Below are 12,478 nucleotides of genomic sequence, written 5' to 3'. Positions count from 1 at the left end.
AATCACAGGTGAAGGATTGTCACTGGTTGCCGGAGTTGTTGCCTCCCGGATGCCTTTTAATCCTCTCCACAACACCACATGATCATTCTCACAGAGCGCTTTCATCCAACAGAAGTGACGTCACATTCTTCGACCTAGTCACACCTGACACTTTGGACCACAAAAATCAGGTCAGTGTCCTTGGTTGATTATCATTGCTCGATGGCAGTGCTTAATACGTTGAAACGATAAATTGTCGGAGTGAATAGAAATGAATTACCTCTTTTTGTATGATTGAATCAAGGGATATGGTCAGATACAAAACAAGGATGATCGTCTGTTGTTTTAAAGGGGATCATAATTAACGTGAGAATTTTTTTGTTGAAGATTTTGTCGTGTCACTTTGGACCCAGGAAGAAGTTGGAGGAACGTCAAAAACAGCAGATCATCAAATGTGAACTGAGTAACAGTCCTGTTTTCCTCGCCGCATTGGCTAGAGAACTGCAATTATGTGGTATGCTATCAATTGTATTGATCTGTCTTATTGGTGCACGGAGTAGAAAAATAAACATTACTTTGTTCAAAGGAGTCCTTAGGGCTTCTTTTTATTTTAAAAAGTGCATTACCATATGCGGATAATACAACAATGGAGGAAAGCTTGTCAGTAATAAAAAAGTATGACATTTTTGACGGAATGTCTTGACGGAATTATGGAGAGGCCGACCCCAAAGAAAGCAAAATATTTGTTGTCCAAATGAGACGGCAGAAATTATAATTTGATGTAACATCAGAAGCACCCTTTGCTATTAGGTGGCTACATGTCAGTTGATCGACAAGTGGAACAATACGTGGCCTGTAGCAATCTTCGTACTCTGTGGCATCTGGTGATATTGAGGTGGGCGAATGACTACGGTTGGTGCCCTGCCACACAGTCAGCGATCAAAAAGCCCGCGGACGGCAAAGAAGGTAGTCTAATACACCATAATTATACTGAACCAAAATAAACAGATAATCACCACGTTAATAGAATTCTACTAAATCATGGCGCAAATTTTAAATTTTGCATCCTGCGGATTTTTGACTTGAGGATTTTTCTCGGCTATGATGAATTTACTGTGAATTTATTTATGTAGAAAAGTGGACGACAAAGAACAATTGGATCATTGACATTCTTCGGCTGCTCTGTGTGTCTCGCAATGGGTTATCTCAAGAAGACCTGATCCAATGTCTGAAGTCACTTGGCTACAGAGGAGACAGCCACTCTGTCGGCACTTTCGACTTCATGCAGTTCAGAGCGTGTTCACAGCAGGCTGTCCTGTGTCGGAGGAACGGCCTCTTGTACATTAAGCATACTCTCGTCAAGGAGACCGTCTTCTACTTCTTTCTGAGTTAGTAGGATTTTGAAGATTTGATTTAGTGTTGCGCTATTTTTTGCTCGGAACATGAAAAAAAATCATCTTAGCCCTCTAAATTCATTCTGAGTAGTGTTAGTAGTGGGGAAAAGGGGCCCCGTGCACAGCACCCCCCTATTTCGCCCCTAAAAATACCCCACCTGTTTTTTTTGCCCTAATCGGACCAATTTTTTTCATATTAGAAAAAAATGGTATTTTCAAGCACTTTTCGACTCGTATTCACACTTCGTGCGAATACTCGTCTCAAAGTGCTTTTTTTAACACTGTTTAATTTAGAGTACAAATCCAATTCAAATCTTTATCAGCGAATTAATCTTTATCAGTGAATTTACCAATCACGCTTTTCCCTCTTAAATATCTAAATTTTACAAACTGTATAAAAATAGTATTTACACTTCATTCGAATATTCGACTCAAAATGCTTTTCAACATTACCCTAGAACATAGTTCAAATCTTAATCAATAACCGCATCGCAGATATTATATTTATAAATGTGTTCTCTAAATTGATTTCTAGTATGACCGAATCTATATCTATGAAGGTAAATACACAACTTACATTTTGCATTTCTAAATCTAAAGAAAGAAATATGTTTATAAGCTTTGCACATATTACACGTTAGATATTGATCTGGATTATCATAATGATATAATAACAAAAATCTAATTAAATTAAGCTAAATTTATAGAAAAGAGTGATTTCATTCTTTCGCTCTTTTTCGGAGTGATGCCCCAGTACGAAAATCACTCTTCTATCATGCTTAAAGAGCGATTCACTCTTTTTCTTTAATTTTTAAAATTATCTATACTTTTCAATAAATTTATATTTTCTTTTACTTTTTCTATATTTATTCCATTATTAATAAGAAATAATACAAAATCATAATATTTACATGAGCAATCTTCTTCATTTTGTCTAATGGCTAAAGTACTTTCAGTTTTAGAACTTTGTTTTTCAGTTAGATTTCTACTAAATCCTTTAGTTAATTCTACACCTGGATGCTGTTTCTTTACATGGGCTCGTATCCCATCATATCTCACAATAGAAGCACAATATGGACAATTAACTTTAGCTGAAGTACAACTTCTACATGTATACTTACTCTCATCAAAATCAGTTAGTGGTTTTATATAATTACATTTATTACAATTTCTGATTGGTGTAACCACTTCGTGGATCTGCGGGGCAGTTGGGGTACCAAGGACTTCGTCCCTTTCACTGATTAATACTTCTGAGTTATAGTTAGGGTTAGGGTTAGGATTAGGATTAGGGTTAGGGTTAAGGTTAGGGACTGAGTTATAGTTAGGGTTAGGGTCTGAGTTAGAACTGGTGTTATAACTAGAATCAGAACCAGAACCAGAACTAGAGCTAGAACCAGAATCAGAACTAGAGTTAGAGCTAGAGCTAGAACTTGAGCTAGAACCAGAACCAGAACTAGAGCTAGATTCATTTTTTAAAGAACAACCCCATGGAGAAAAATCATTAGCACAAATAGCACTTATTGTTATATTACCACATATACATTTATCAATTTTATCTTTATGACATGATTCGTAATGATATTTTAAACAAGCAATGTTTCCACATTTATAGTTACACTCTAAACATTTTATAACCATTTATAATTGGTCAAATCTGCGAATTTGCAAACGAGTTTCACTCGTGGTTATCCAATTTGCAAAACGACTTAGTTGAACAACTCCGTTGAACAGTTTGGTAAACCATGAACAAAGTTTGTTGGAGAAGGGCAAGCCTTGTTACACCAACCACGAGCAAAGCTCGTTCACTGATTTCAATTATACTCAACATATATATTTAGCCAATATCTCAATTACATCTTTAGTATTATCTTTAGATTTGATACACTCTGCTAAATATTTATTTCCTAACGTATTGAGTATATTAGTTTTACATCTCTTATCTAAAATTGCTTCAAGGTTTAATTGCATTTAATTTTTAACATAATTTATAATTTCATTTCTAAATTCTTCATTATTTACATATAGACTGTTTAAATTCTCTCGTCCCTCTTTATTTAAAATCCCAGTATATTTATGAATGTAACAGCTTCGCTGATCTGTGTAACAGCTTCGCTGATGGGTCTTCGACCATGTTTCACTATCTGTGTACGAGTTACACTCGTGGTTTACCAAACAGCTTCGCTGATCTGTGTAACAGCTTCGCTGATGGGTCTTCGACCATGTTTCTCCATCTGTATATTCCCTTTCATGTTCCAGATCTTGATCTTGATCTTGATTTCTGCCAAATCCATAGTTCAATAATGTACTTGTTCTATTCAACATAGTACTCGCTGCAGTTGCCACATGTCCGGCATTTCTTACTGTTATATCAGGACTCATGAAATTATATATCATTAAACCTGAACTTATAATACCTAAAATAGTTGAAAATAATCTAAGACCATTTGCTTTAACAACTTCCTGAGTTAAAACATCATTCTGTATTTTAATACCTTTTAATGTAAGAAGTTTATTAAAATAAAACTGATAATTATCATGACATAGTATTTCTATCTGTTGCATTTATCATGAGTGGTTTCATATATGCTATAAGTTTATTTATCTTCTCTTCCTAACTCATCTTTTAAACTGAGAGCTTTTAAATCAAGGAAACCAAACTCTTGAATCATATATCATTGTTCTATTACTATTAATAATAATAAAAGTATTTTCTTTCTTATTATATTTAATTATACCATAACGAAGTTCATCTGACATTCCGTCTGTACGATTATAATGGTTACTATTTAACTCATTAATTATTTTACTAAAGTCATGTTCACATTTATATATCTCATTAAAGTTTTTAAACAGATCAGATCCATTATAAGTTGTTAAATAAATAGTATCACAACTCATTCTTGCTGTATTATTTATTTGAGCTGGTTTATGACACATTACAATCATTTGAATATTATAATGTCTACCTTCAGTAAAATAATAGTCTATATCCTTATTTAACTTATCACGCATATCGTCAAGTACTATTACACAATTTCGAAATTTTTGCATATTGTTTTTTGTGATCATATTCATATCACATTTATTAAATCCAGTATAAAACTTATTAGTCTCGGGATTTATCCAGTCTCTGTCATCTTTACACACTATAACTATTTTTTGATCTTGGTCAGTGAACGAGCTTTGCTCGTGGCTTACCAAACTGCTTCGCAGATTTTGATTTTGTTTTTGATCTTGATTTTGATCTTGATTTTGATTTTGATCTTGATCTTGATCTTGATCTTGATTTTGATTTTGATCCTGATCGGTGTAACCACTTCGCGGATCTTGATTTTGGACTGAGTATAATTTTAAGTATTGTCTAACAAAATATGTTTTACCCGTACCAGTTCCACCATAGACAATAGTGTGTAATGGTGACTTTTCATATTCAAATCTAATTAGACTCCTATTCATAAATCCACCAAAGCTTTCTTCTAGTTTTGCATATTTACTCGGTATTGAATCATATACTATAAAACAAAATATAATTAAGAAAATAAAAATTATAACCACGCTACCTGTCTCCATTTTTATAAATGAAAACATAGATAAATATAGACATAATTAGACTTATGGGTCTTCGACCATGGCGGAGCATGACCGGAGGTCCATCCGTGTAACGGTTCCACCGATGCTTCGCAATAATTAGAGTTATGGGTCTTCGACCATCCGTGTAACGGTTCCACCGATGCTTCGCCATAATTAGACTATAATTGGAGTTATATTTAGACTTATAATTAGAGTTATAATTAAACATTAATAATATTTATAAGAAAATGCTTATCCTAATTTTTGAGGAATTCAATAATAAATTTAATATTGATAATAGTGCTATGAGTGATATCAGAATAAAAGATATAGGTAAAGATATAAGTCTAACACCAATTGAAATTGTAATGAGAGATCAGACTCCAAATAACGTAAGTGAACCCAACTCCAACATTATTGTAAATTTACATCCAACTGAAGGTACACATTGGGTTTTAGTTATAAGAAGAGAAGGTGGTCCAGTGTATTACTTTGATAGTTTTGGTATAGAAACTCCTCCATTATTCTTAGAAGAGTATGTCAATCTAGGCTCTAATGAAAGAATACAACAATATGATGAATCTTATTGTGGGGCTTATTGCTTATACATGATCTATCTTATTGATAGAGGATTTAGAATTAACAATGCTTTGAATATTCTAGTTAATCAATGTAAATATCCAGGAATGTATAATGAGTGTTTCTGTTTGGGTTGTAATGATAAAGTTAATCAGGGAACCTGCTTCGCAGATGATCTACGAAGTAGCTTTGCTAATAATGATAAAGTTAATGATAATCAGGGAACGGACTCCGTCCGTGGCATGCCAACCTGCTTCACAGATGATAAAGTTAATGATAACGATAAAGTTAATGATAATGATAATGTTAAGTTTAATGATAATGATAATGATAATGTTAATGCTAATGATAATGATAATGTCAATGTTTATGATAAATATAATGATGAGACTATCTATCAGAGAAGTAGTTATAATCAAGGGGGTAGTTGTAATCCGCGAAGTAGTCCTAATCTGGATATATCACCACCAAGAAGTAATATAATCCAAACAAGTCCTATTGCCATTAATATAAATGATGATCTATATTCATGGTTAAATGATGATGATATAATTACTGAAGCCGCATTCCCAGATAACTTTAGATGTATAATATCTGGTCCTAGTGAATGTGGTAAGACATTCTTATTGAAAAAACTAATTCTAGCTAGTATATACTTTGATAAGCTATATATCATTGGACCTACTGGTGATCAGTACCATGGTATAGAAAGAATAAACCCAAAAGCAGATGAATTTATTAAAGATATAAAAGATTTACCATCTCCTGATAAACTACCCAAAGACTTAAAGAAACTAATGATATTCGATGATGTTAGAGCCAAAGAACCAGTTATTAATGAATACTTTTGTAGGGGTAGACATAATAATTGTAATATGATATATCTTAATCAAAACCTGTTCTCTCTGGATAGGCAGAGTGTTAGAGAGAACTGTAATCTATTTATTTTATTTGAACAGAGAGGTAAAGCCCTCATATCTATATATCAAGATTTCGTTAATAATGTGGAACTTAGTTATAATGATTTTGCTAATATATGTAATAAGGTATGGAAAGAGCCTTATAATTACATTGTCATTGATATAACTAAAAATAAAAATATTAATGGTAAACTAAGAATTAATTGGGATCGGAGAGTTTTGTAGTTTAGTTTAAGTATCCACGAAGTGGTTACACCAATCAGGGAACCTGCTTGGCTTACCACAAGCGGAGCTCGTTGGTAAACCACAGACGGAGTTTGTTCGCAGATAAGTCTAAGTCTAAATCTATGACTATGTCTAAGCCTAAGTCTAAGTAAAGTCTAAGTCTAAGTCTGTAACTAAATCAAACAGACCTTCGGTCTGCTAACTATATTAGATCAACGAAGTTGTTGCTGGTTACACCAGATTTGCGAAGCAGCTTCACTGATGGGGCTTCGCCCAGCTAGTTACACTAGATGTAAAATAAAACTTAATACATCACCATTAAAGTCTATAGGTCTTCCATGCTCATCTTTAATATGAAACTCTATATATTCTATTCTATCTTTAGTTACATTTTGATATAAGATATTAGTTGGTATATTATTTATCAAGTAACCTGGTGGTTCAGTTAGATTAAAAGTATATAATATGTCTGTATCCTTACCATTATTTTTAACACCAGATATCACATTACAATGAATATTAATATTACTAAAACCCATAATATCAACAATTTTCTGAGATGTGTATTTACCTTTATTATAAACTATTTTTCTAAATCCTAGTAGTGGGGCTATTGAATTTTCTATGTCAAAGTTAATTGCACCTTGTTTTACTTCCATTAAACTTTTCATTGTATTCTTATCAATTTCTATTATAACATTACCATTAGTTTCTTCTTTTATTAATTCTGCTATTTCATATAATTCATATGCACCTGGTGTAATACCTAAAAGACGGGTATTTGACCATGTTTCACCTTGGGTATCATATATGAGTTGATTGTTCATTCTATTCACATTAAACACTGAGTTATAAACTGATAATCTAATTAAACCTAATTTTGTTTTATTAAGTATAGGTTCACTAAAGTTAAACTTTTCTGTTGGCTTTATCATTCTAAAGTTAAGTGTGTGTTCTTCTTTAGTTTTAGTTAAAGCATCATGTATCTTTTGTAGTTCCCATAAGATCAACGAAGTTGCACCTCCGGTGATTAAGTTATCAGTCATTTTTTATCTAATAAAAATGGATTTTAATTTGGATGCAACTTATGGTTATAATAATGATATACACAAAAGTAAGATTATAAAGTATAAACCAAATAATCTGGCAACAATGAATACAATCAATACTAACATTAATATTATACTCAATAGAGAAGAGAATCATTTAAATATACACGATTCATATCTAGAGATAGAGTTTGTTGTATCAGATGATGCTGGGGGTGTATTTGCTAATAATGCTAATATTAGATTAGTTAATTATGGTATGATGGCATTGTTTAGTTCAGTTAAACTTGAAACTAGTGGTGGTAGGACCATTGAATATATAGATCATTGTCATCCTAATCTATTGATGTATAAGTTATTAACTAGTACTGATGATGAATATGAGAGTGGTTTTGTTAGAAATCAAGGTAATAGAGATAGTCAACTTAAAGGTGATCATGCTGCTGCCGAACGAGGTCATATGTATATGATGGTTAAGATGAGTGATCTATTTGGTTTTGTGAATGATTTAAAAAAGATTATATATGGTTTAGGATTTAAACTAATATTAAAAAGAAATAATAATGATAGAGCTCTATATAGAATTAATGCTGGTGCTGATGCAGTAGCTAATGATGGTAATATAGAAATTAGAGATATATCATGGTGTGTGCCTAGTATTGATCCTAGTAATGATAATAGAATTATTGTGCAGAAAGGATTAAATAAAAAGAATAATATAGACTTCAGTTATTATGAAAGAAAGACATTTTATAAGAACGTACCTAATGCTACTAATTTCTTGTTTGATCTAGGTATGGAAAGTGGTATGGAAAGACCACAATATATAATAGTTGGTTTTGAAAATAATAATGTTAATGAACAAACTCATGATGCAAGTACCTTTCATATAATGAATGTTACTGAATGTTGTTGTAAGATTGGTAGTGAGTTTTATCCCGAAGATAGAATGAATATTAATTATGGCACTAATAATTATAATGAGGCTTTTAAAGAGATTGTTAGCTTTAATAAAGATTATAATGGGCTACCATATAATATAAAACCGTATATAAATCATAGAACATTCAAAAGTAGTTATAGAATATATGTATTTGATACTAGATATCAAACTGATCATATAGGTCCACAACCAATAAAACTTAATTTTAAATTTAGTGCTGCAGTTGCCGATGTTATATGTCATGCATTAGTATTAACTAGAAAGGTTATTAGTGTTAGTAGTGATGGTAATAAGATGGTTGATATAGTTTCATAGAGACTAATTGGCAAAGCCACTTCGTGGATCAGTGAAACTGCTTCGCAGATAGCCAGAGGCTTATCATATAATAGATATAATTATAATTATAATTAAAGTCCTTATCATTGTTTCCTACTAGTCTTAACAAAACCTTTAGCATAAATAGTATCTAGTTTCTTTTTATTCTCTAGAGATAGGACTCCGTCCATCCGGGAACCGGTTTCACCGATGCTACGCTATAAGCCTCTAGCTTCAAGTTAAGTCTTCGAGCTTCGCTCGCGGGCAGAGCCCGTAGGCTTAGACTCAGTCTTAGGCTTTGTCTTAGGCTTAGTGTTCGAGCTTCGCTCGCGGGTGAAACCCGTAGACTTATTCATAACAACAAAAGGATTATACTTTTTAACTTCCATTATTTTTTATATATAGAAATGAGTCTTTTAAATAAGTTCAAAACCAATTCATATTGTGTTGGTGGCAGACATTATAGTGGCACTAATAACATAAGAGGAGTTATCTCAGCCAAAGGAACTAAGATGTTAAAAGGTAATTGTGTTAAGTGTAATAGAAATAAATCAATGACAGTATCTGATGCAACAATAGAAGCAGAGGGATTGAAAGATTTCTTTAAAAGTGTTGGTAGAGCTACAGTTAACTTTGGTAAGAAAGTTGCTAATAATCCAATAAGAGCATTAGAGATTGCAAGTAAAATAGGAACTGCAGCGGCATCTAGAAACCCTAGAGCTGCTTTATCAGCCACACCTGATTTAATTAAATTTGCAACTACTGGTGAAGGTATAAAGGTAGTACAAAAAGGAAGAGGTTTATACTTAGGTACAAAGAAAAGATAATTATTTGATTATGATTATGATTATATTATGTTTATGATTATGATTATCGGTATATATTTATACTAATATTATTATTACTAAAGACATTGTTATTACTAAAAACTAATAACTTTAGTTTAAAAAAACACTTAATTTATTTTTCTTGTTCTTCTTATAATCCTCATATACCTTGACTAATTCATTATATTCATCATTATCTATTTTATTATCATTCATTGATTTAGTATATAGTTTATTAAATTTATCACTAAACTGTTTAGCTAGAATATACATTTGTGAATACTTTATAATTTTAGTTCTAATTTTAGTATTAATTGTTTTTGATAATGAACCACAAACAGTTGCTGTAGCAAAAGCAGTGGGTATAGAATAAGGTAATCCTATACCTGTTAATGCAACTGATGTTGTTGTTGCTGTTGTTGCAATTGATGATAATAGTATCTCTGTTATCTCATCTACGTTAATATAATTTTTATATCTACTTAACTTCTTATTATAATTATTAGTTTCAGTTTCATAATAATTTCTAATATCTTTTAAAATGTTAATATTGTTGTTAAATTTATTATTAGCTCGAATCTTTTCATTTATCTGCTGTTCATTGACAGCAGCAGCTTCGCGCATCAACCGTTCCGATACTGATGATAAATCTGGATACAGTAAGCTCTCACTCGGTGCTGTTGGATCAGTGAAACTACTTCGTAGATTGGTCATTTTCATTAGTGAAAAAACTTTCTATTTCTTTCGTTATATCTTCTTGTTTAAATCCATAATGCATCTCAAGTCTGTCTTTCTCTTTATTATCAAGTAACTTACTTCGTAAAAGTATAGAAATTATATATATTACTATAACACCTCTAAGAGATTTATTGTATTCTTTCATTTTCCTTAGACCATTAGTAAACATACCATCTAAATGTATGTTGGTAACATTCTGATTAAACTTATTATTATCAATCTCTTGTTTTAATTGATTATATTTAGAGATAGTATCAGCAGCAACTTTATTACAAAAGTTAACAACATTTGTGACTTCATTTGCTGATTTAATGAATTCTTTAATTAGATTTTCATTAACTTGTGTTTCATTTAGTTGTAATGTTTTAGTTGTAACTTTATCAAAATCACCTTTTCTTAGTTCAGTTATGTTTCTCCTTAAAATTTCTATTTTATTAGAAGAGGATAATAAGTTATTGTCACAATACTCTTTATTAACCACATCCTTTTCATCTAACGGAGGATGTACATTTGTAATTTTATAGGTATCCTTCATGTCAATATTATCATTATCTTCTAGGAATAACCCACGAGCCTTACTTAGTGTTAGGTTGTGACAACGGTCAGCGGAGCTGATTGTTGATGTTAATCCGAGAAGTGAGTTCCCTGATTGATTTTTAGCCTGATTGAATCTGTTTCTTGTCATTATTTATTTTAAGAAATATATTTAATGATTCCAAAACTTTATTATTAGATTCAAAATCAAACTCAGATTTCAATAGTTCCTGTTCATAATATTTACCTTCTATTATCTCTCTATTAATATCTTCTATCTTATATGTTGGTGGTTGTGTTTTTAGAACTTCATTAACTTTAAACAGTTCTCTATTCCAATTAGAAGTGTAACCTTTAGAGAAGATATTACGTTTATCTGCGTTTCTAACATAATCACCAACTTTAAATTTTGGCTTAATATTCTTAAAATTAAAAGTGTATTTAACCTTATCAGGATTATTAGAAGCATCAACTGGTGTCATATTAATTGTTGAATGAATGTTATTGTTATATGTTAAGACTGCATCATTTAATATATTTACCCAATTACCATCACCATTGATGAACATAGGTTTATTTATTATGTGTAATAATGTTCTATTGAATCTCTCTATAAACACAGCCTTTAAATCACTATAAGTAGAATATAGTTCTATCTGCGAAGCGGCTTTGCCGGTTCCATATTCTTTAAGTAAAGATTTAAATGTTTTATTGTAAAACTCACTACCTCTATCTACCCATAACTTTTCTGGTTTTCTAGGTTGAGAGCCTCCTTGTGGATTTTCGCCTAATACTAATTTAAGGCCATTAGTTATAGATAAACCAGATTTATTCTTTAATGGAATAGCCCATGCATATTTTGTGAATATATCTATAACTGTTAATATAAACTTATAATTATTATTGTATTTACTTAAAGATGACTTATCAATTAAATCAGCTGACCATGTTTCATCTTTATATAATGGTATTATTCTTTCTCTTCTAAACTTTGTTATTTGAGGACTAAATACTTCTTTAGCTAGGAGTTGTTGTTGTTCCATCATTATGGGCGTAGCCAGGTGTTTACCCTTCATTTACCATAGTTAAAAACAAAATTATCTAGTTGTTCTTGATTAATAATATTCATAGATAATAGTTGCTTAGATATATCTAGCATTTCGTCATATAATCCATCATGACCAGCTTTTGTTTCTAGTATTAATAATTCTAGTCTTTCTATTAAACCATTGACGAAGTCACAGCTACGCTGATTTAAATGGCAACTTCGTTGATTATTTGGGTTGCTATTTAGTCCCCTACCATATACATCATCTTTTGCCCCCATTATACGTTTTATTGTTCTATATCTAGCACTTTTCTTATCCCCTTTTCCTAAATCATATCTAATATCCTTTAAAAACCT

The 12,478-nt window shown here is 31.4% G+C and overlaps 1 protein-coding gene across 1 annotated transcript in view; it reads left to right on the top strand.

Annotated features, from left to right (window-relative positions):
* Window positions 1-12,478, top strand: part of LOC142338648 (uncharacterized) — an 83,613-nt gene that overhangs the window by 17,238 nt on the left and 53,897 nt on the right. Inside the window, exons 3-6 of the mRNA XM_075388496.1 lie at window positions 9-170; window positions 367-493; window positions 790-945; window positions 1,113-1,367. Coding sequence (XP_075244611.1) covers window positions 9-170; window positions 367-493; window positions 790-945; window positions 1,113-1,367 — 700 coding nt within the window. The remainder of the gene's footprint in view (window positions 1-8; window positions 171-366; window positions 494-789; window positions 946-1,112; window positions 1,368-12,478) is intronic.

This window comes from Convolutriloba macropyga, chromosome 1 (genome assembly GCF_964194025.1).
Source record: "Convolutriloba macropyga chromosome 1, txConMacr16.3, whole genome shotgun sequence".
Classification (NCBI taxonomy): domain Eukaryota; kingdom Metazoa; phylum Xenacoelomorpha; order Acoela; family Convolutidae; genus Convolutriloba; species Convolutriloba macropyga.
The sequence above is the reverse complement of the archived record's forward strand: the minus strand, read 5'-3'. Positions and strand labels throughout refer to the sequence as shown.